The sequence below is a fragment of the Bos javanicus genome, chromosome 8 (genome assembly GCF_032452875.1).
Source record: "Bos javanicus breed banteng chromosome 8, ARS-OSU_banteng_1.0, whole genome shotgun sequence".
Classification (NCBI taxonomy): Eukaryota; Metazoa; Chordata; class Mammalia; order Artiodactyla; family Bovidae; genus Bos; species Bos javanicus.
In genome coordinates, this window is record NC_083875.1 from 28147863 (window position 1) to 28172972 (window position 25110).

At 39.0% G+C, this 25110-nt stretch overlaps 1 protein-coding gene and 1 long non-coding RNA gene across 14 annotated transcripts in view; one reads left to right on the forward strand and one right to left on the reverse strand.

Annotated features, from left to right (window-relative positions):
- BNC2 (basonuclin zinc finger protein 2) overlaps positions 1-25110 on the forward strand; it is a 485862-nt gene that overhangs the window by 155352 nt on the left and 305400 nt on the right. For 9 of the 13 annotated variants that reach the window (XM_061425235.1, XM_061425225.1, XM_061425227.1 and 6 more), the window contains exon 2: positions 787-987. The exons of 2 other annotated variants lie outside the window; for them this stretch is intronic. In XM_061425235.1, the coding sequence (XP_061281219.1) occupies positions 787-987 (201 nt within the window). Of the gene's footprint in view, positions 1-786; positions 988-22614; positions 23002-25110 lie in introns of those variants that run through there. 2 more of the 13 variants (XM_061425232.1, XM_061425234.1) reach the window with 1 other exon arrangement.
- On the reverse strand, positions 7429-22563 carry LOC133252575 (uncharacterized). Its single transcript, XR_009737983.1, has 3 exons — positions 22185-22563; positions 12571-12629; positions 7429-7501 (listed from the first exon to the last, which is right to left on the reverse strand). It is a non-coding gene; the product is annotated as an uncharacterized LOC133252575 (long non-coding RNA).

Here is a 25110-nt window from a genome sequence, read left to right on the forward strand (position 1 = left end):
ATGTTTATTGTGCATCTTCTATGTTCAAAAACCTGCTAGGTTTATGTATATACTTTTTAGAGTGTAAGGTCACATCACTATGTATATTATTTTCTCCAGGAGTTTATATGTGATTATAAATAGCCCAGCACATATTATTTCTTTTAGGAGCTAACATTTAGACAACACCTAAGCCAACTTCACATTCTCTTACAGCTGAGTATTTGTCTTTCTTCCAGTGTAATTAGAGGGAAAAAATGTTTTCAAGCCTGGTAGTTTACAAATGTTAAAGCAAAGACTAATGTCAGATACTGCATGCTATACCCGAAAGCACTGTTGGGAAAAATTCCCTGGGAAGGGCCCCAGCCTCTCCTTGCCCTGTGGACCATCCCTGATCTCGGTGCTGCTTGGAGTGTGCATGAGTGTGTATCTCTCCGTGTGTCTGGAGAGGGGTTAGTGCAGGGTGTCATTTGGTGCCTGACAGTGGAACAGTGCAGTTGACTCTCAGCTCTTCTATCCAATGACATGCAGTGGCTGAGAGTTTGAAGCTGATGGTTGGGTCTCCAGTGCTGCCTGCACACCTGACAGGCAGCTGTTAAACCGAGCGAAGGCAAGCTCAGGGAGTCACAATCTATGCATAAATGATAGGGGTGTCTGTGTAGAAGGTGCAAAAGAAGCTCTGACCCCCCTCCCTCCCCCAAATCTCCCCCTTCCCAAATGAAATGCACAGTTCAGCCAGCTTCTTAACTACACTACACTCCTGCTACTGGCTGCCAAGAGGCTCAAAAATCCACCTTCACTTTTCAGTCAGAAGAGGCAGAAGTGGATGTGAGAGAAAGAGAGACACAGAGAGACAGAGAGCCAAAGAGGGCAAGAGACTTGACTTTAAGAGACTCCTGTACTGACAACTCCATGCAGTTCGGAACCAGAACGACTCCAGCTGAACCAGGGTTCATGGGAACATGGCAAAACGCTGATACTAACCTCTTGTTCAGAATGTCCCAACAGGTAAGTTACTTTTTTTTTTTTTTTAAAGGAAACCTTGAATTGTTATGTGTACTTTTGTTTCTGGTATTTTCCTTTCTAAACATTTTTGAAATCCTGATCACTTCGTAGTTTGGGCTCTGTTTTGTCATAACTGTTACTGGAACGAGCAGGGTTACTTCTCGGCTTCCCTAAGGGCTCCTTAAAAGAAAAGGGGGAAAGGATACTGAAGTAAAAGAAAGGAAAGGCATTTGTGGCAAAGTTTCACAATCCAGCCAGGGTCAGGGGAAGACTTCATTTATTTCTTTGTTTTCTGTTAAATAATAATAATAAAAAGCCACCCCCCCGCCCCAAACCCCCACCCAGGACATGTTATCTATCTGCATTAATCACTTCATCCAAGTGGCTGCTATCTCAAGAGTAAGGTTTGCCAACCCCACGGCCATGAAATATAGGGGCCCCTCGGCCCTGCCCGACGGACTTCCCCGGGCTAGAAGCGGCTTGACTCCGACCCCGGCCGGGGAGAGGAGGCTGCGTGGGAGCCGCTGGCAGCGCCGCCGAGGGGCGCGGGTGGAGGCGGCGTGCGTGACGGGCTGAGCCTCCGGCCGGTCCCAGCTCCTCCGCCGCTGCCGCTGCCGCCGCCGCCGCCGCCTCTTGCGCGCTGGCCCTGCGCTCCCGCCGCTCCCGCTCGGCTCCCGCCCGCTCGCCCACCCGCCGGCCGGTGCACTCACACTTCGGCAGCCTTGGCGTCCTCCCCAGAGCCGTCCTCGGGCCGCCTGGCTGCGCCGCCGCTGGCTCTGCGGGGAGGGTCGACGTGTCCGCCCAAGGCCGCCGGCTGCTGCTCGTTAATCAGCGGAGCCCGCGGCTCATACCGTGTACCGTGCGCTTGGTGGTACCTACGCGCCCCGCGCGCCTGGCTCCTCTTGCACAATCGCTGGCTCTGCGGCTCCGAGGGGGAGCGAGGGGGAGAGGAAGCGAAGGGAAACAACCCAGAAACTTTCATCTTGGACTGTGCTCAAGCGAGGGAGGGAAGTTCCCTGGTGCCTCCCTCCCAGACACGTCTTTGCTTTTCAAAAGCCTCCATCAGACCCACACAAAGCAAGAGTTAGTATGATACTAGCCTCCGCACGGCACGAAAGTGTGACTGTACACTGGGATTTTAAGCAGATGGAGGTTGTTAGGAAATGGGTATTGCTTCTCTCTCTCTCAAAAAAAAAAATACTTCAATTACTTTCTTTTATGGAAACCTACTTTGTTTGTAAGGAGTTCATGAGAACTAAATACTTTTATTGAGTTAATTTGATTTTTAAAGTGTTGGTGAAGAAGGAAATAAACCAGTTTACCAGACTGGAGACTACCACAAGTTTAGAAATACATCTGCGAAAGGTAGTACAGAGAGCCAGGGTTTTGTAGCCTTTAGCTAGGGAACAGTTGTATCACACAGTTCTAGATAGGATAAATGCGTTTGAATAAGGTGTATTTTGACATATCCTGTAGAGGGACCCTGATTACTGCTGATACAGTAAGCTGGGATTTAAATGCAATCAACACAAGCCCAGTAAGCAACTCTTTATGTGCAATTTCCCATTCTTGCAAGTTAAAAAGTTCATTTCCTCTCAGAGATATTCTTTGGCTTGCCACTGCCGGGTGCTTTGAGAGGTGTGTTTCTGAGGCACATCCCTGCCTGGGTGACTCTCTTCGTGGTTGGAACACAGAGTATGTTTTCACTGACCTTAGGACCAAATAACTTGTTCTCTACTTTAAAAATTAGATATCATCTTCAGGGTTTTCTTGTTACTGGAGGTCGTGGTCTGTGTATGTGTGCGTGTGTGTGTTTTGAAAGGGGAAGTTGGTTTAGGTCTCCCTCTAGCTAGAAAAGAGTTAATAAAACCAGATAGAGATAATGATCAATTGATAAATGGCTATTGAACCACATAGATGGTGTTAGATTGCTTCTTTGGCACTAGCCCATTTCCAAGTAGATTTGAATCTAAGGAGATTTTAAGTTGTGCAAAGCATTTTAGCTAAAAAACAAATAAAAGTAAATTATATAAACGGTGGATCAAAATTGGGAAAATAATTTGAAATTGCTCAGACAGAGAAATTGTGCAGCTAAACCATTAGGATGTCTTTGATCCAGCTGTTTCACTCTCTGGATGTATAAAAATCTCTTTTGTGTGTACCTGTGTTTATATACGTGTGAAAGTGAGCATCAGTGACTATGGAAAGAGTAGAAATATAGGGAAATAATTTATGCTTTATGGCTGCTGGATGAGGTAATGTTAATTATACTATTTACTAAACAGTACAATGAAAGGAGAAAATCACAATTTTAAAAAGTGTAGTTATTTTATTTTATATGTTTTCTTTATTTTTTGGTTTTGATGTAGTTGGCAACTCCCTCTTTTTTCTTCCTGTCATGGTTATTAAATGCTTAGCTCCTCTGCATTTTTGGAAGGCATCTAAAGAGGGTATAAGTTTACATGTTTTTTTTTCCTCCTTCAGGATGATGTTTTAGTTTGTATAAATATTGTGTAAACTTAAATTGAAACTATGTGTAAATCCTAAAATGTGTACTGTCCATGTTCAATATACATGTTTATTTTCCTGACCTATAGTTCATCAGCAATGCTGATTCAGTGTGTGTGTGTACATGTGTGTAGGTGCCAATGTAAGGAAAGACACTTCTTGACATGATCTCTCTCGAAGCCAACAGTTTCAAGGAATGCTAGTCCCTATTACACATTAAGCCAGTTTTTGTCTTACTACAGGTAAAAGTTTGTCCAGTTAAAGCTGCAGAATTTTATATTTCTAAGGCCTAGAGATATTTTTCCTGTATTAAGATTATTTTAATTTCTAAGGGAAAAAAATGGACTTAGTTCATGAAGTGAATATTTGGGGCATTTTTTTGTTTCAAAGTTATCTGTAATAAGATAAAAACTGAGAGATTGACCTGATCATTTCTTTAAATATTAGAAAAGCCTGACTAGCCAGTTTCAAAACTGAACTATAGAGAATTCACAATCCGTATTATTTAACTACAGCAAAACTTAAAGTGGGAGATAGCTCATAAATACTGAAATTTAATATTCTAGCGTTGTGTCTTCTATGGGTAATTTAGGAAGTAGGGATATAAAAATCTTTGTCTTTTGTTTTGTATGAGCCAAGTTAGATCTGCTTATATGTAAATATTTCAGTCTGTCTAATTCTAACAAAAAGATACCACAATCTGAAGCCAATTTAGATTTGGTGGAACTAAGTCTATTCCCCTAAAGTTCAAGATATGACAATTTGACTGCATTTTCTTGCCTCTATATTTTTCTTCCATATTTTAGTATGATTTTTTTTCAAAAGGGATAATATTTTCCCATACAGACAAATACTTGATAACCTTGAAGGGCATGACTCTTAACTTCTCTAAAGGGAGTTCTTCTTTGGGTCACTTTGATCAGTGACAGGTCGAGAATAACCAGAAACTCTTTGCTCATCTTTTCTGTTCATCTCCTAGAGTCCAGAATGTTGTTTTGCCCATTTTAACCTCACAAGGTATTGTTAAAAGCAGAAAATAAGGTCTGCTTTTGGAAATCGTTGTTGTTTTAAACCAGGCTTTAAATGATGATTTTTTTTCCATTTTTGTAAATACTTTGTTCATGTGAGAGATGCAGTAGTCTAATAATATATTTTGAAATCTTCTCAGAAATAAAACTGTAACAGGTAAAGGGCTAGAGCTTATGCTTTACACATTACTAGAGGCATTTACCTTTTATTATTGGTGAGGTATATTTAACCTGTTTCAAATAAAATGTGAATCCCTTAATAAGGTCTCTTTTCAGACACGAGTGAAATACTAAGTTAGAATTATAAATGACTCTGTGCATCATTATGTAGTAATTTAGGATTCACCCAATGATGTAACAAAATTAACAACATAATTTCATTGTGAAACTGTGTCTTGTTAAAGAACAACTGTCTGACATTCTCCTACAGTTGCTTTATTTAACTTCATGCAAATATTATTAGTAGTGACATTTTTCTATTGTGCATTAGATTCTCTCATTAGCATGATGTGTTAGTTATCACCAGAGAAATCGTTTCCTAGATAGGTGAGGGGCAAACCAAGAAAGCTAAAAATTAAATCAGTGATTTACATTAATACCAGAGCGTCTGCTCACCAGAGATAGGACAGAATCAAGCAAACTTTCTCACTAATATAAGATCTAGCCCATTTCAGAGAAATGATAAATAAAATATATTGTCAGAAACATATAACAACATTGCTGGCATCCATTTAAAAGCAGGTTCGATATGCATTTTCCTCCCAGTAGTCTTTTAGTTCTTTCTATTCATATAGGCAAGCACAGTTTCCGTTGGTTGAATCTATATATTTAAGTGGAAATGGTGATTTTGTCTGACTTCCTACCTTCCCCCCCCCCCCCAAATAATTTGAATGTTTATGCACTAACAGTTTAAAAGGCACATAGGCAGTGTTTCTTACAAGTCAGATGCCTAATTGTATATCGTGGTTTGATTCTTCTTTCTAGTTCATAGCATGTATTTTATTTTTAACTCTATCCCCCTCATGCAGCTGTCCCTTTTAACAGAGGATGTATATTCTTATTTAACCAGAGCCCGGAGTAAAGCAGTTGATAGTTAATGGTCTTTGAAAATGACTTTCACTGCCAGGCATCAGCCATCTCTAGGTTTCTGCACTTTTCCTCCTCCCTTTTTACTCCCCTTCTTACAGTTGGTGTGTTTCAGTAATCACATCTTACTAAAAAAGGATTAAATTGACCAAACTGACGGTCTTGATGCTAAAATAAATATTTATATTATATTAGGAGGCATGTAATTTCAGCCTGTTGAATTAGTAGGCTCCTACCTCCAATTTAGTTTCCTCTCTAATTTGTGTGATAATGTTTTAGATTGAAGACTTAACTGTAGACATCTATTCCAATATAATTCTTCTCATCCATTCTTATCATGTAACACTAACATTAGGAATTTGGGTAATTGTTAAAATACAGGTTGTAGCACAGGTGCTTGTGTGTTGGCCTGTACTTTGTAAGTCTGTGTATAACAGGCAGACTTCACTTCACAGGTACTGTCTAATTTGTCCTGCAAGGGGAAGGAACGTAGTAGGCCCTATATATGGTGTTTACATACATGTTAAAGCAAATAAAGCAGGCACAAACATATTCTCAGATGGATATGTGATATAGATTGGTATATATTAAAAAAATCTGTGCACACATTTCAAGTTTATTTTCACCATGATACAGTAAGTGACTTTGAACATAGTAGGTGATCATTTTGAAATTATTTTTCTCGTGTTTCTATCATCTGCAAACTGGGCCTGTGTGTCTGTGTATAATCTGTAAGGCCTTAGCAAAAGCTAAGCTGAATCAAGTAACCACAGTCCAAAAACAAATCCCTAAAGGTGTAGCTATGTTATCTATATAATTGTAGGTATTTTTTAATAATCATATTTATGAGTGTATCTTAACGTTGACTGATAAATCCCGTTCCTCATGCGTGGCGTTATGGAAATCTGATTGATGGAGTGACAGGACAGATTTGGGCTCCCACAGCAGCACATCCTCCCACTCCTGTGTCAGGGTTAAGAGCCGCGGCAAATCCTCCCTAACTAATTAGATGCTGAGTAAGGCATCTCAGAGAAGTTGGGGCAAAAGTGAATGGGTCACAGCCAAAGCAGGATTGCAAGGACTCCAGTGATAGAGAAAGCATTCAAGTTTGCCAGGTCGTTGTGACACGGGGAGCTGACTCCACGGGAACGGGCCGTTACAGATAGTGAGCTGGCATCACCCAGTTCCATGAAAAACACACATTCTAGTGCGTCTCTCTTCCCACCTTGCCTGTCTGACACACCCTTAAAGAAAGTTAGATTGGGCATCTGCCTTTATCAGTCTGCAAAGCTTTCGAGAGGGCTTTTCCTGTAAACATGTATAGCTAATGGCTGTGAAAGGCCAAAGAAGTATTTTCTGAACTTGAGACTTTTGATTATAATGTGTATATGTATCAAAAGGCATGAGACAAGACACTGGAATTTGCCTTTAGCTTGTGTCCACAGTTGGAATCATGGTGTTGGAATTGAACTACGAGTTAACTCCTTTCTTTCCCGTGGAGTGTTGTCAGGGAACTTTTTGGTAACAGGGAGAAGAGAGTGAATTGTGGGGTGACTTTTTCAGTGAGAGAATTTTTTTTTTTTTCTGGGAGTCCCTCTTGTTGCTGTCCAAGGAACATGGAACGTAATGGTTCCAAGATTTCCTTTCACGTGAGGTTTGAAGCCTGGTTTGTTCTGTGGGTGGAATGAATTCTTCACCATGTGAAAATCCTCTTGTCCCTCTCATGGTGTGTTTTTGCCGCTACATAACCATGCTTCTCCAGGCCTTGGTCAGAGAGAAGATTGTTTGGGGATCGTAGGAAATGATTGATCTTACCCCTGTCTGCCAAAGCTGATGCCATTTTTATTTCCTGAAAGCAGCTGGCTTCCACATTTTGCTTGGTGATCCTCCATCTCCTTAAGAACCAGGGAAAGGAGGGGAAAGAGAGTCAAAAACCCTTTAAAGGAACTTTGACATCTATTTTTAAGCTTTAGAGAAATAAAGGAAAAGAGGCATAATTCAGGCACAGCAGCCTTTCTGTCTTGACATACAAGCAAGACATTGTATCGAAGAGGGAGTTTCTTTTCCTATAAGATACAATTGTAAACAGGCGCAAAAAATAAGAGGAAAAAACTTTCTGAGTAACTAAAGCTCCAGGAAGTTTTACTATGTGCAGATGACACCCGGGAAATGATGCCTGGGCAGTGACATCCGAGGTACCTTGGCTCCTCACCGAGCAGGATCTGTACTGCCTTTTCCCTCCCCAGCTTTAAAAGAAAGTTTTAGAGACTGGAAAAAAAAAAAAAGTATTGATTCTTTTTTAATTTGTACATTCCCTGTAGGAACCCTAGCAAATTTCATAGTGTACATTCAAACCCTAAGGTGAAAAATTTATGACTGGAGTTCATTTGGTTGAGGGTGGTGTGCGGTGTTCTATTCAAACGCTCTGGATAGCATTTCATGCCACAGAATCAGAGAGCAGGAGAAGAGAAAAAGAGCTGTATCATTTCTTCATTCACACAGCCTTTCTTAATGGAAATGCTTGTGGAAAAACAATGCATTACTCAAACTGGCTAACGTAGAAATCAAATTCTCGGCTTATTAATCATCATTCCAATTAAAAAAAAAGAATTGATCCTTTAACAACAAAATAATATCCTTTTGTTTTTCTTTAATTAAGCCCGTCAGTTTTTTCATTTCTCTCTGTGAAGAAAATGAAAATAATCTTGAACAGTAGGAAGTTACTCATTGTAACAGGGATTCTCTTGAGCATATCTGACATCTTATTTACTCAGTATTTTTGGACTGCAGTCTTATTTTGCTACTGTCTGTAGGGTTTGTGTGTTGTTGCTGGGGGCGGGGAAGGGGGTCGCTTTAAGTCTCATTTCTGTTTGGTTGGCAGCCATTTACTTAATGACCTAAATACATGATTAGACTGTTTTTTCTTCCTATTCCTGTTCCCATAGACCTATTAATTTTCTTGCTTTATTCTCCTTTCCTTTCTTTTTTCTTTTTCTGGATTTCTCCTTACTTTCACTGGCTCTATTTGCCCTAATAAAAAGGAATTAAAAGGAACCTTCTTGCCAGTACATCACTCTGGCAGAGGGATGGAAAGAGGTGCCACCCTCAGATGTGGTCCTCAGCGTGGAGGTGCTGACAGGAGGACTGTCCTGAGTTCTGCTCTGTAAGGGTTCTTTAAGTCCGGGCGTGATAAAAACATGTAACCAGGGGCCCAGGCTTATCATTCAAAGGCGCTGAAAGGCAGTTCAATTGGATCCTTCGCTGTGGAAGAAAGTACTTAGCTGAAAAGAGATTTTGCTTTTTCTCTTTTTCTTTTTTAAAAGTAATTCTTGGCTTTATCATCTGTGCAGTTAGATTTACATCTGCACAGGAGAGCATTTTGTTAGAAGGAAAAACGTGAAGTTTTCCATCAAGAGGTTGAAGGTATGACTCTCTGAGACAAACTACAGTTAATAAGAGTTAACTGAAACGTTGAAGAAAAAAATAATCAAAGTCATGGCAGGGCTAATATTAATGGATGACAGTATATATTGAAATGGAAAACATGCAGTATACAGAACACAGTGAGGATTCACTGCTATTTTGTATTTAGTAAATTTTAACCCATTGTCCTACGCAGCTGAGAGACTGTTAAAATGGACAAGGTTCGAAAATATTATTCTACATGGAAAGACACGGCTTCCAGTCCTTGGACCTGCTGTGCTTTTGTGTGACTGTCATGAATTTTTCAACTTTATTAAGGTATCTCTTAGTGGCTATTTGTTCTCTAGACAGATCTTCAGGACTCATAGTTGATGATCAGAGTACCTGAACTGGGAGTTTAAACAGAAAAAATCCAGGATAATGAATGTTTTACATGCTGAAAATAATTACGTTCAGCTGGCTTAACATAATAACAAAACTAATATTAAAATGAGAACCTCTATCTAGGGTTTTCAAAATGTTTTTTTTTTTTTTCCTTCCATTAAAATTTAAGCAAGAAAAATTTCATTGGGTTAAATCATTAGGAGGACTCTTCGGGCACCTAAATCAGGCATAGGTAAAGCTGCCCACTCCTGTGCCCTCTCCCAGTGCCGGAGAACAGGGGACATGACTGGAAGGCCACGTGCAAGAAATGGGGCAGTAAGTATACAATGACTGTATTCAGGAAGACACCTCCTTGTTGACCTCACGTCAGAACCTAACTCAAGAGCCAGGTAGGATCTGTAGGGCCTATCTAATATTGCATTTCTTTTTTAGGTATTCATATTAGAATACCAGAATGTACCAAAACCAAAGCCCTGCTCTAGACTTTGTGGGAAGACTTCCTGTAAGACCCCACATGGTCGAGCATCTGTATGTGGTGTACAGACAGGCAGGAAGTGGATACCTGTCCTTCTGTTGGCTGTGGGAATTAAGTGATTCATTTTTAGGTTTGTTGGGGATTTGTCAGTGGCTGCCTCAAATGCAGTGAGCATATGGATGGCTCACTTTAAAAAGGAATTCCCCTTCTTAGGAATGTCATTGAAATGACATTTAAATGATCCCTTAGTTTGTACCCTTTTGGCTTCTTGAAGGTAGCTTTTTGGTGAAGCTCTTTGTCATTCATTGGGAAAGAGCTGGAGTGATTCTTACTTTGTGACTTGCCCATTTTTAACCAGTGGAAAACTATAGTTACCCTCAAATGAGTTAGAACCAAGCTGAGATAGAGATACCAAGATTAGACTCTGACCCAAACTTCAAATGTCTCATCATTTTCCTTCCCAATCATTTCTTTGTTTTCTTGGACAACTTTGGAAAATATTCATGGGACTGAATCAATCTTAAGATATCTTACCAATCCTATTGTCTGTTAAACGGAGTTCATTGTGAAAAAGAATTTTTCCATTTGACTCTTTTTTTTTTTTTTTTGGACATTTATTATAAATGAAGTAGGAAGGGATCGAAAGAGAAGTCCAACATCTGGGAGAACTTGTTTCAGTAGCTAGCCTGGGAGCCTGAACCCTAGCTTCATACAGGTGAGATGCGTTATGGGAATAAAAGCCTTGTGCATTTAATGAACCCCGCCTGCCTGTCAGCTTGGTTTTTCATGCACCATTGTTGTTCAAATAAGAAAAAGAGAATGTTCACAGCCTGTGGTGAGATTAGAGTAATGAAAATGAAGTGCTAATCTGTCAATAGCAAGCATATCTCATATACTGCTTCCTGGGCCACATTTATGCGTGTGTAATATATTCCAGGTTTTCTCATGACCAGGGAAGCTTGGATGCTCGTTATATTAAAAACACCCTTTTGGTTAAAAGTGAGAAGTTGGTCATTTTTCCTTGGGCAAATAGTTATTTTTAATAATTTCTTCATAAACCTACTGCCGCCTGCCTTCTGAGTTTGCAGATGATCCACTGTTCTTTATGTGCTAGTGTACCGGTACTGTGGGTCTCTCTCTCCTTTCTTCCTTTTTTTTTAAACAAATACAAAGTGTTGAAATAAGCCTTAGCATAAGCCTAGTTTGAGGTTCGATTTCCTAGAAATCGGTGATTCATAGAAAGAAGGAAGGAGTTAAGTGAATGTAATGCTTCATCCCTATATAATACAGATTAAATATTATTAAACATTCATTATCTCATCCTTTTTTTTTTTAGTCTTGACACAGTAAAATGCAAACAAAAATAACCAAATCAGGAATCTTCTAGAACTCTTTTATGTATTTGCAGTCAGCTGCCATGATGTGAGCCCGAGGAGAAAAGCTTAAAACTTTGGTCATCATGAATGGAAATTAACTATATTTTTTCCATAAAATTCCCCTTTCTAAAATATTATAGTAGGTAAATCAACATGAATGTAGTGAATTATACATTTCCTAGAATTGTTTTAATCAGTTTACTCAATTATTTGAGAAATTAAATTTTTTTCCAAAATGATACTCTTAAAGAAAAAAGAGTAAATTTAATCTTAGATTATAACAAGATGTTTTAAAGAAAATCTGAACATTTACATGTATGCTACCCATGGGGTCATCTCTTTTAAGAAGCCTCTTAAGAGATGGTTTCAGAAGAAGTGTAAAAGGTGTGGGGAGAGGTAAATTAATAATTGAGTTCCAGGTGTCTGCTGCTAATTGCTTAAAATTCAAGCATAATTGATATTAAGGAAAAATGCTTCCCAAAAGGAATATATAACATTGTTGTTCAGCTTTTGGGTATAAGACTTTATTTATGGAGCTCATACTTTGGGCATTTTCTCTTTTTCTATTCAAATAGGTGTTAAGGAATGCAGTATGATCGTTATGATTTTGTAAACTGTTTACTTAAAGTTGTTCAGGTTGTTAAGAGTCAAGAGAATATGGGGATTAATGTCTAATTGTGAAGTAAATTTGGCATGTGTTCAAGGGTTACTTTCTTAAGGTGAGAATGGAAGAAAAGCACCTCTTTTAAGGAAAGAAACACCTAATTAAAAAAATAATCTTTCAAGAATGTGGTCCAGTGATGAAACATAACTTAGAAACACTCTATGAAAGTTGATTTACATTTTCTTTTTAATAAGTTGGAATATGGCTAGTCATAGCATATTTAATACATTCTGAACTGTATAGTACTTCAGAGGTAGTCTGTTGATATTCTCGGAGGAAGCAAAAAGATACCTTCCTCTGTTAAATAGGGTGTTTCTAATTTGTTTGTAAAAGCTAGTAATGGATAGAAGTACTATCTTCTTGTGGTTGATTGGAAGTAGAGAAATAGATTTTCTCCTTGAAATTACTTGCAGTTAAGGGAAAAAGCAAAATAGATGTGCATTGTAACTGTCATAGACATCTGCTTTTAGGTAATCATTTTTAAAGAAATATGCCATGACTTTTGGGGTCATTCAAACCTGCAATAATGTCTATTTAATATAAGTATAAATGTCAGGTTGTGGCATACATGTGGAGCCAGTAAAGACGAATATTTCCTGTGATAATATTCATGCATCCTAAATGTTGACTTTTGAAATTTACCTTGAAGATGTATTCTATTTTCACATTAGGGTCAGTTTTCACTTAAGTACAGGATCGTTCTAGAAAGGAAGTACAGAAGTGTTAACATGTGAAGGAACAAAATGGATGTAGATCCGAGTAACAGCATTGACTTGAGCATCTTTGCTGGGCTTCAGGGAAGAATGTGGTTGATTGAAAACCAGTGTAAATGTTTTGTTGAACCACTGTTTAAGATGATATCATCAGTTTCGGATTTGCTTAAAATTTTTTTTTTTTTTTTTAATTTTGAAAAGCAGTTTGCTTGGCACTTAATGTTTGCTTGAACAACTGTATTTTGAAAAATCTACCCACCATCTTACATTATGCAAACTCATGAAATAAGAAAGAGAAGATACCCTTCTCCTTTTCTTCCACAAACTCTGTTAACCCTCTTTGGAGTTTTATGTCTTTTTAAAGATTGAGTTGCCCAAAAGGGCCACGAGGAAGTAAGGTAGTAACAAGCAAGAGTGAATCTGATGGGGGACTGCAGTGCTTCAGAAGGACCTTGTGTCAACCACCGTGAGGTTTTAGCTCCCCAGATCCAGACAGTTGTTGTCAGGTGGGGATGCAGGCCCTGTGTTGTGAGATCCTTCTCTTCTCTCTCTCTCCCTTTTTTTAATGGGAAGTCAGAAATCCAGATTTTTATGTGGACTCCCCTGATTTTTAAATCTTGGCAACCTTTTCAAATATTTTTAAAAGTGTGTGGTCCAAACAAAACTCATCTGTAGGCTTTATTCAGCCTAGTGACTGCCAGATAGAAACCTCTGTTTTAGATAGTATTTTAATGGATGAAGATAATAGTTTCATTGCATGTGAACATTCATCTTGGGAATTCCCCACTGGGATGAACCAAATTCTTCATTTTTTTTTAACAGTTAAAAAAAAAGGTTTAGTAAATATATTTCTGGTGCTGATAGTTTTGATGTATAGCTTTTCTTCTTGTGACCCACATACAAAGAAAAATCAAATGTGAGCAAAACAAAAAATAGAGCCTTTTAATAAAAGTTGAAAAGTAAGAATTTTAGAATTCTAGGGAAGAAAGGGGAGATTTCTAAATTTGGAAAAGAATTCCATGATTTGTGTCAGTAACTGATGTAGATGAAAAGTTGAATTCAACTATAAAGAGCTTTTTATCTCACCTTTAAGCAGTGGATCGTTGGCCCTGAATCTTTGCGGGATTGCAGTAATTTACCAGGCAATTGACTATGATGTCACGGGGAGGAGATGAACCACAAGGGGAAAACTTCTCTATGCTAGTTCATACAAGGCCAATATTGTATACAAGCTTCTAGAAAACATCATTTATGTTGTATAAGATATGTTTTCAATGTTTGTGTAAATTTTTTGAAGGGGCTCTTGAAGATAAAATAATCTATTTATAGTTGAATTTCTCTAGGCAAATCAGATATCAGCATTTTCAACAGAACCAGTAATTAATTGGTTTGAATTTCAAATTGAAGGTCATCCTGTTATTGATTTTCGTGGGAACAGGAAACAACATCTTGTTAAAATGATCTGCAAATGGTGCCTCCGTGTGCCTAGTTTCTGTCTAGGGTCTTGTTGAACAGCATCAACGTCAGTGTCGGGCTCCAATCAGAAGGGAGTCACTGCTGATATAAACATAACAAGCTGTTGGTTTGCTTCCAGAACATCAGAGAAGAGCTGAGCTGGAACAGAGACCAGAGAGTAAGTTTGTTTTATATAGTAAGTCAGGTATTTTAACTCAAGTGACTTGTGCGAATTGTTACGAAGCATCTGTCAGTGTGTCAGAATGATGTTGGTATGCCATGTTCAAGAAGTTCAGCATCAACACAATTGTGACTTACCAGTTTTAGAAACCTTTCAACTAGGAATTAGATAAAATAATCTTTCATACTGGGGAGGGAAGCATTGCCATAAAGAGGGTGGTGAAGAATGGAGGATAAAAGAATATACTCCTTTAGATGCTCTTCCTTTTTATAAAATAACATTTTTGTCTTGTATTTTAGAAGCAGTTTCATTGGTGCATGTACCAGGCTGTTTTAAAGCAGTCCTTTCTTTCTCCCTGTGTTTATACTACTTGCAAATGGTGTAATGTGAGGGTAACATGAACGAGGTGGGTGGCAAACATGATGCCTTTCTAAACCGAAATAAGTATTTTAATTTGAGCTATGCGAAACAAGTTGGAAAGTGCAGCTTCTTCTTAGGGTTCAAAGTAAAATTCTTAATAAAAAAAAAGGGGTGGGGGAGGAGGGGGAGCCTTCCATTTTAAATACCCTGGAGCTGTGAATGCAGTTATTTCCAGGTTGACTTCATTTTGTGTAGGCATGACGGTGGCACCAACCATCTACGTTAAGCCTTAACATTCCACAAAGCCATTTCAAGTTTATTATGAACTTCAAAGTCTGCTCATCCCTAAGAGAATATCAAGTTTAAGCATGCCACTCTGCCATAGTCACAGTCAACTTTCTTCAATCAAGAAGTGACTTTCTTGAGTCAAAAAGGCTGACTTTCCTACAGGTGATCCAGTCTTTGAGTCCAGTGCAGTTATCTCGCTGATTGTTGCCCTCCTGAGTTGCTAATCTGTCTTGTTAGCAGTGGTTGGAAAGTACCCCCAAATAAGGCTGGACTCCTCACAATTTGTTTAAAGCTTTACAATCAGGTCACCATTCTTTTTCAGCTTTACTCCTAGAGCTCAGGTCATTGATCCTATTTTACCAATTCCCAGTTGGAGTTTCATTACAGGTTTTAGAAACATAGGGGAGTGTGGGGGAAGATGCTGATGCTTCCCAATGCTGTCCCAATTCTTGCTAGTTTCTACGCTTCAGATGGCTACTAGTGCTTTGGGAAAGAATATGGGGCTGTTCAGCCTGATCTCTTGGTGTTTAGCATCTTTTTAAGGAAAGGAATTCTTCATTTCCTTTATGTAAAATGCCTACCCTTTGGGAGGCTCCTGGTCTTTAGTTCCTACCTCACTTAATAAACCACCCCTGTCCGTAGTATCATGCATCTCAGAGATGGAACTTGACGGACTAGTCAGCATTGCAAAGGTCACCCTAAAGCTATTGGCAGCATACACTGCCCTTTGTTGCTCAGTGATTATAAAGCTACCTTAGCAGTTAACTGGATGGATTTGACTGAGCTGCTTTTCCCGAATACCAAATTATCCGTTTCTTATAAACACCTGATCGAATGCCCAGTCACAAACTGTCTCAAGTATATTTTCAAAAGATATCTTTAACAATACTTGAAATATCAGTGCTTTGGCCACCAGAAGGGGTAGTGTCCATTGCATTGTTTTGCTTCAGTGAAAATATTTCTAAATTATTTGAGAGTTTTTGCAGTATCTGAAATGATAATGTTCCAACAAATTAGAAAATTAAAGGTGTTCCCCAAAGTTTCCTTACATTACAGCTTGTCTTCTGTTAGTGTAGCAGTATTTAAAATCATGTTGTGAATTGACTGTTTTTTAAGAGAAATGCTATAAAACTTGATTTCCTTTCATTTTATTTCCCATGAATATAAAATATGGAAAGAGCTCTTTTGGTTTTAGGTAATAACTTTAAACAGTATAAAACTGGGTTTCACCATTTTTGTGTATTCAAATGCACTTCACAGTTTTCTTACTGAAATATTAGTTCAATTCTATTCAGAATTATAGAGGAATAACTAATAAACGATCAAGCTAGGCAGGGGAACTGCACTTGAGACTTGAGTTTTGTATTTTGCATGCTTGCATTGATTTTGTGATACCAGTACAATCTTGATATACTTTCTAGTACACAGGTAGCATCTTTGCCTTTAGCTGTCATTTAAATAGAGATGAGTAAAGAGTAAATAATTATCTTTACATGATGCATGTACTTTGGACTAACTTCTCTCTCAAATATGTGATTTGCCATATACTCTTACCTCCTCCAGTTCTGTTTGGTCCTTGTTGGATTGGGTAAGCAATTTAGGCATTTAAAATTACTTCTTCTTTGGTTTCAAAGCAAGTAAGTAAAGGTGCAGAGAAATCCCTTCAGTTTACCTTTCAGTATCTTTGAACCAAGCAAATTCTGTCCTACCTTCCTGTCATGCATCCATTCAGTTTCTCATTGAGCTAAATAAGCACATCTATAGCAGACTATATTCCCCCCCCCTCCAAAATAATAGGATGGAATCAGCATTCAAATAGATTTTGTTGCAAAAATTCAACAATCAAAGGAAGGGAACCAAACAAAAATGATTTAAAATAAGATGATGAACATGAAGTTCAGGTACTGGACAGTATCTGAAAGCAAAGTATGGTGATAAGAGTTTTGTCTTGCAGGTTCTTAAGACTTAAGCGTTTGTTGAAAAGACTCTTTTTCTTTAACCCAGAGGTATGTTTATCTTAGAATAATAATCATTTCATGCTGTTCATTTTTTTTTTTCTAGCTGACCCATTCTCCAGACCTTTTAAAAAAAACTTTTCTAAGTGGATGTAAATTCCATTTTAATTAGACCAGTGCAATCTAATACTGCAACTAGCCAGGAATGGAAGAAACATGCTGGAAGTTAATACAACCCAAATCAGCCATAGCCAGATAATTCCCCTGATCTTTGTAACAACCCCCTTCCCCACCTCCACCATGAAATGACCCTGTTGTTCTGGAGTTTTAACAAGACATTTAAGGTTCATTTAAAAAAATGATCGTCCTTTACAGGATTCTTTGCTCTTGCATTTCTCTTTCTTTCCCTTGCCACACAGCTGTCATTGGTATAGGAGAGAGGTTGGGGGGAGGGGAAGAGGAGGAAGCCCTGTTCAAATCGTGTCACGTAGCACTAATTCATCTGCTCTCATTAGAGGGAGCGAGGGACAGCAGTGATGGCCAAGAGCTGCACTCCACACATGACACGCGAACAGTTTGGGGAATAGAAAATTGCTTTCTCAGGAAGCCCAGCCAATTAAGGACTTGACCATATTGAATGTCAAGTGTTAATTTAGGTTTTTCTTCATTTTCCCAGTAGTAATGCGGGTCCTGTGATGAGCAAATACATGTCAAGTAAAAGTTGATTGCATGAAGGACCCGGGTATTATATGTCACTGACAAGTCACAAATGTACTGAAGTCTTTTAACCCCTTAGGTGGGTGTGGTGGGGGAGGGGAAGGGGAGAGGATTAATGTTACCATAATGATAAGAATAGATAGTTTATGTGGGGGTGGCATGGATGGGACAGACAATAATGGTAATTCATGCAAAAACCAGGGATAGGACAAATCCTACTCTGAGGGCATAGAAGCCCTTGAAAAGCATATAATACGATCCTCGGCTGTTGCAGACATGGTACTCAGAATATATATTGTCTGTTTTAAGATTATATGAAAAGGGAAAGTAATGTACTCTATGGTCTTGACCTAGGAAATGCCTTATTAATTATCTCCTTTGAAAGAAAGAAAACATTCGTTAAGTAATCACACTCTTTTGGGCATTTTAATCCTTTGGCTCAGTGCAGCTGTCAAATTTCCAGTATTTATAATTTCAGTTTCAAATCAAATACTCATTTAAAGAAGTAGCTGTGTAATAGCAAGATGCAACATGAGACCAAAAGAACGTGTGTTGTCCGTCTCGAGTATCTCTGGAGGGTGGTGTTTAGCCAATAGAAACTGGTAGAAGGTCAGTCATTGTCTTTCATTTCTGTTGGTGCCCAAGTGTAGAAAGGAAGAGATTCAAGCTTCAGTGAGTGAGGTAACTTTGCCTTTTTTAACCTGAATGTTGCAGGTTGCCCATCATGTATAGCATCTCATTTCCATTCATCAGCATTCATTTACATGTGAATGTCCTGAAAATAAGAGAATATCTGTTTCTGTTGCAGTTGTACTGGTAGCAAATAAAAATATCTGCTCACTTTAAAACAGTGCTGTGTGTGTGTCATTTAAACAATCTTAAAGTGAAACTCAGAGCAGTTACAATCTGGTCATTTTCTTCCCTTTTTATGTAATAATCACGTGTCCCCTTCATATCTTTAAGGCTGTCACCTTAATTCAATACTTTCTTGAAACTTACTCTCTTCTATTTATTCCACAGTTTGTAACATACTTGCCTTTGTGTCTTGACAGTGCCTGCACTCTGAAGACTTAAGTCTGATAGTGCTTTAAATTTGGCAGCAAAAAGTATTAAGCCTTTCTCTCAGGTTAGGAGCTGTGCTATCATTAAATTAAAAGTTGGTTAAATTTACATTAAAGAACAGTTAGGAAACAATTCCAAGAATCTGATGTCTAATAAAATATTTTTTTCTTAAGAAAGAAACATTAGGCTCTTAAATGCTGGGATGTAATGTCAGTTCTTTTACATCTCCCCTCCCTGTCTCAAAACTAACCAAATAAAATAAACTAGCCCTCCCTTCCCTTCCTATGTTGATAAGCTCTGTCTATGGGACTCTGGTGGCATTTCAAAAGTACTGTTTAATTACACTCTGATTGTCAGCAGCTTCTCTTCCGCTGGGTGTGCTGAGAGACTTAAGTAAGTTTCCGTAAAGTAAATTCTGATGATGGCAGCTCGGGGTTGCTGATTCAAGTTATTCCTTCTCTTCTGTGTCACTTTTGACGGATGGTACCTAATGCAATCAGCCACAGGCCCACAAAGCCTTTCCTTGGGTTTCGTTAGTAACTGGACCTGGGGTTCCCCTCCTCCCCAGATCTTGCCTTCAGATGTTCACTCCTTCCTGCCCCCCTCCCCAACATGTCAGCCCGAATAGGAAAGGGAAAAGAACTGCAGGACTACCCAGGACAGGCTCTTCCGAAACCTCCATCTCCCGGTGGTGCAGTCAGAGCTGCCTCCCTTTGCGTGCCTTTTTGATAAATTTAAGAAGTCAAATCGCTGACACAGATAGATAATCCAAGTGTATAGGGTGAAGAGTTATAAATTAACACATTATTCCCTCTTAATGTGAAATACTTGAGAATGCATTTTCTCAGTCCCCTGACATCTTACCCAGTGAGGGCTCGCATTGTACTTTTCAAGTGGCATTGATTTGTTAAAGCGCTGAATTAGCATCTCTGGCCAGCTGCTTGATCCACTGTTGTGTCATGGGGCTCCTATACCTCCTCTCTCCCCAGCCATCTCTTTTTTTCCCTTCAGTCCTCCCTTAGCTCTCCCTTTGCATTTTGTTTCTGCCCACCTCATTCTCTGTCTGCTCCTTCTCTTTCCTATTGCTTGTGTGGCTTTCAGTCTGGTTTCATCCTTCTGCATCTCTCTTCTTTTCCTTCCCTCACTATTTCATCTACACACTTCCTTTCTTGTCTCATCTTGTTGCTTCTGAGGGTTGCCCTCACTCAGGGTTAAAGTCTGACTGCCTGTGAGGGTTAAAGTCTGACTGCCTGTAGGGGGTGTGAGGTGGGACACTGGCAGGGACTACTAGGGGTAGATGACTTAGCAAATCCAATAGCTCCAAATAAACTCTCCCGGAGAATAGATTAACATATGCCTGTTTGTGCTTATCTTAATAGGGGTTGGTGAGAAACATCTCACCTATTTTGCTTGCTAGAAATTAAAAGGTAACTTACAAAACTTTAAAATTTGTATTCCCAAATGCCATTTAACACAGTAAAATTTTCTTTTGGTTAAGTTAAAGGTAAAGAAAATTACTGACGGTTATCACAGACTTGATCATATGCTTATACCCACACCAAAATATTTCTGCAAAACTTTTGCATTGGTGCAACTTTGTGCAATTCAATAAACTTACTGATAGAACTTGCTTTTCTTACAGGTTGGGTAGTGTTCTGATTCCATTAATTTGGTACCGTTTCATATAAAAACATGACTTCCTCATGGTGCCTCACTGTACCATAGCAGTATTAAGGTTATAAAATTGGTTGACAGTTTTTTTATTTAGAAATAAGGGATGGGTTATTTCTTCTTTTTAGCAGTGTGTCTCAAAGTTTCTGAGGTTTTCAGAGGAACTGCATCACAATTGAGAGGTTTAACATGCTGCATGTGCATGATCACAGACTTTACTCTCTTTCTCTAGATAACTGGTCGAAGATGCTTTGAGATCATCGTGTTGATTGATTTGATATGAGCAAAAAAGTGTATCTGCCTGAATTTAAATAGAAATTATCCTCTGTAATTTTAGTTTCATTGCTTTAAGTAGTGCTGTCTGCAGTTTTACTAGGCTTCCCACTAGTAACATAAAAATTGGATTTGAATATACTTTGGTAATAAGTCAGATCATTTAAAAAATCAGATATCTTTATTGCTGGATTTTATATACGTTAAAATGACAATCTGATTTCAGCATTTATATTTTGAAATGGAAATATTTCACATAGGATTTGATAATCTTTGCCTCTCTGTTGGCTTGATTTCCCACCCCTATTCCTCAAGTCAATTCCTTTTTTTTTTTTTTAATTAATTGCTGTCCTCCTAGCTAGAATTAGCATGGTTTGGCTAAGGTGAAGGGATTAGAATGACTCTTCAAGGCATGATAATGTCTGTTTAAAGAAAAGGAAGAAAAAAAAGTCTTTTAACTGGGGCTTAAGACTAATTCCATCTACTAAGGAGACAAAAATTACGCTAAAGGAGACAATTTGGCTTTATTTTCTGTTCGCATGTTAACCTGCGTAACAATCATTATTTTGTATTTTAGGGTGTTCTCTGAAGGAAGATGTTCTTTACTTGCTGTAGGAAGGGGATGTGACCTCATTCTAGGAGATTAAGTCTGGAACACCTTTTGCAGGGATAACCACAGTTCACCTGGCTATATAGTTCAGGGTCAAGGTCAGGGTCAGGAGGGACTTGCTTCTTAGAATGGCCTCTGAATAGAGTAGAGAGGACAAATTAGAGGACAAAAAAGTAGGGCAAGGTTGAAAGTGAAAGTGCCCCATATGAAAATAGTTAAGGATCAGAAAAGGAAAAAAAATAGAAAAGTAGAAAGATCTGGAAGGCATACTTTAGAAGTGAGAGAGAAGTTGAGGATAGAGGAAAAAAGAGAGGTTGGAGGGACAAACTTATAATATCTTGTAACTTTCAAAATTAGTAAAAATCAATACTTTTGTAAATGGCTATACAGTACCAAATTGGCATCACTGCAGAGTCCAAAATTAAACATTTAAAAACTTTTAGTGTAATTTTTGAGTATTCATTCGTTGTACATTTATTTTCTCTTGTTCCTTAGTTTGTCGCTTCTGTTCCTTGGAAGGCAGACAGCTCTGCACAAGTAATAAATCAATACATCTGAGTTGAAAAAAACAAATAACTAATTTGTTCCTTGTTCCTTGGGTGGTAGTACTTTAGCCACATGAAATGGTTAAGTGTGGATGTTTTATTTAGAGTTCAACACTTTTGAGTTTTTTCTCTAAAATTCTCTGGAGAAATCAGAAAAATTTCTGGTTTTGTATTTTGTAAGTCTAAATGAAATGTCACTTAAATGCAGGAAGAACTGGCAGTTTTGATAAGTTGTCCCCAAAGCAAACCAGCTTGTCAGTAATCACAACCTAATTATGAAGGCAAATACAAAGTTTGTGTTTTAAAAAGTCGCAAGACAAAGGAAAAACCAGAAACAGACCCTTCTCCAGCACCAGGCACAGCCTTCACCCCCCGCCCCCCTTCCACAGGAGCCCTTCCATAGTAGCAGTAATAATAAGAGAGAACCTTTTGGCTTCAGCCCAAGTCCTGTTGAGAGGGAGCCGCCAGCGGCCTGCACCGTGTGTGTCTCTGCAGAAGTGCCAGAGTGACACACGCATCACAAGCCGGTCACAATGCTAGGGGTCAGGGGTCACGTTCAAGAGCAGGGTGTTGCTGGACCCGGCCGAGGAAGCAGAGGTGGCCCCTCTGTGCTCAGTGTGTGGGTCTGTGTACTCCTTTCCCGTCAAAGCTGGCCCGGCAGGGCCAAAAAAGCGGTTCCTTGGCAGGGTTTAATGGCAGGATGATGTAGTCTGTTGTGACTAGTGCATTCCTTTCAGGTTAAACTAGGGAAATGGCATTGTGTTAAAATTCCAAGTCGCATGAATGTTTTATTGCCACAGTGCATTTAGCCCTCTAGGGGAGTGTGTGTGGCGGCGGGTGGGGGCGGGGGTGGCGGGGGGGACTTAGAGACTCAGGAACTATCAGAAGAACACTTCCCTTGGAAAATTTTACCCACCAGCGTGAAGCTGATTTGCTGTGATGGTCACTTAGAAGGGTTTCGCTTTTTCCTAAACTGACTGTTTTAAAAGTCTTGCCATTCGGACAATTACCGGCTGAAGAAAACACGGCAGGACACAGGCAAAGAGGTGGCGAGATAGAGAGGAGGAATGCGCCAGAAAGGAGCTGAGCTGCCTTCTTGTATAAACTGCCCGAGAGCGGCAAGGGCCCCCTCCCCGCCCAGTCCCTGTTTCCCCCTTCCCTGGGCTGAGCTTCGCTGTGCGCGGAAGGCCAGGAGCGATCAGTTACCCTTGCACCGCTGACGGCGAGGCCACTGCAGCTCATGGTACCGTATGTTACCAGTCAGCCTCCCTCATTCCTTCTCCCGGGCTGCTTTGGGGGCTGTGTGTGGGCGGTGTTTTTTTTTTTTTTTTTAATCTTTTCTAATAACGGTTTCTACTAGTCAGAGGGATACAGTTTGGGAATGCAGAAGGACTGAGAGTTTGAAACAAAACAAACTTAAGTATGGCACTTTTTTTTTTTTTTTTCCTCTTTTTGGCATTCAGAAAGGAGAAACCAAACCATTCTAGTTCAGTCGCAGCCAAACGTTTCCAGTGTGATTTAAAACCAGGAATTCTGGAAAGAGAGCAGTTTAATTAAGATGCAGGTCATCTGGGCTGCGGATCTTGTAAACAGACTTTCGTACAACCACGTGAGCATCTTTAGGGTTGGAGGGCATGGCTCAGGTTCTGCCATTGTCTGGGATGTATCCATTTTGCCAATTGCCCCCACCAGTCCCTCTCTGGGGAAAACTAGCCTGGCTCTTCACTGCTCCAATAGTTTGAGGCTTACGTTTACTCCGGGTGTGTATGATTGGACTGGGGTTGTAATTGTGCATGTTGAATGTAGCTGTCTGATGGCTTCGTGATTTGACCTGACTCAGGTTAATTTATAACAGATTAAAATGTGGATGTATGGAATGGCCTCCTGATTTTGCATTGGGGCTTTATAGAATATTAATGCATCTGATTTTTTTCCCAGTGAATAAGAGAAATACAAATTGTCTTGGGCTTACCTAAATAAATGTATCATCTTAATTTGCATTTTAGGTTTGAATCGCCTATTGCTCTTCACTTGCAAGCCTTAATACTTGCTTTGATTCCATGTTCTTGTAATGGCTCATTTTTCTCTTCCTTAGTAGTAACTGATATATAAGACATACATAAAGTTGAATGTGTGTGTACCTGTGTGTACATGCACACTTTGACAACTGCCTCATGAATGCAAGGAAAAACTTTTTACAGTTGTTAAGCCAGGATAGATTCCCACTGATAAGTTATTTTTTAGAATCTTATATAACAGAAATTTAAGTCAAGAGTATACTATAAAACAGTAAATTGTGAGTGTGTCTGTGTGCCATATTTACAGAGTTTTGGGTACGTGATTTATGTATTTCTATAAAATGATGGTTTTGTCCAGATAGACCTCCTGAGTTTAATCTGATTAGTGCTGTCCGTAGATGGTTTATTATTTATAAACAGATACATTCATATTGTTTATGGGAGGTCTTAAACCAACATGCAGTCAACTCTATGGCAAAATCAAGATTGATGTGTGGACTTGGCACTTCAAATTTTAGATGAACTCATTAGATATTTTCAGTTACATTCTAGAGACTACTCTAAGAATTCTTTTCAGTGCTGAATGTAATCAAGTGGTAGTGATGAAGTTTTCTTTTGATGATTTTTGTTTCTAGTTTCCAGTTTTAAAGTGCACTTTTCAGAGGAATATTAAACTTAACTTTGTGCTGGATTTCTTTTTCCCTTCTAGCCAGTTTCAAAATTAATTCTTTTTCCTAAAAAGTAGAAAAACTTGTCAACAGTGCCAAATTGAGGGGAAAAAAAGTCTATCGCGTATGCTTAGATTCTCTAACAAAATTTGTTATCCTGATCATGGAAGCAGTTCTTGATTATAAAAAGGATGTTGTGGTTGTATCCAAACCCTTTTCAATTCATTAAAATTGCCCCTTTATAATCCAAGAGGGAAAGAATGGAAATACCCCAGTATCACATCTCCTTAACATGAAAATTAAAGTTGATTTAGTATTTTTTCCCTAAAAATCAAACTTTTTAAAAGCATTAATACTTATTCTTTCAGCATTTTTCTCTCCCCATTGTAGCAGCATTATTGTTTGACATTGCAGAACTCTGGTGGGGATTGAGAGCTGTGGGGGAGTTAAAAAGATTGGTCCCAGGTTCGGATTCTCATGTTGCCACTTACTTACGATCTTTTGACCTTGGGTGAGTCACTTTATCCCTAACATTTATTTTCTTCTGTTTTAAAATGGGGGAAAGAACACTTGGAAATTTGTCAGGAAGATTAAATGAGACAACACCCATGAAGTTCAGGCACATAGTGGGTGTTCAGTAAACTCTGTAGATCTTGTTCTTTGAGC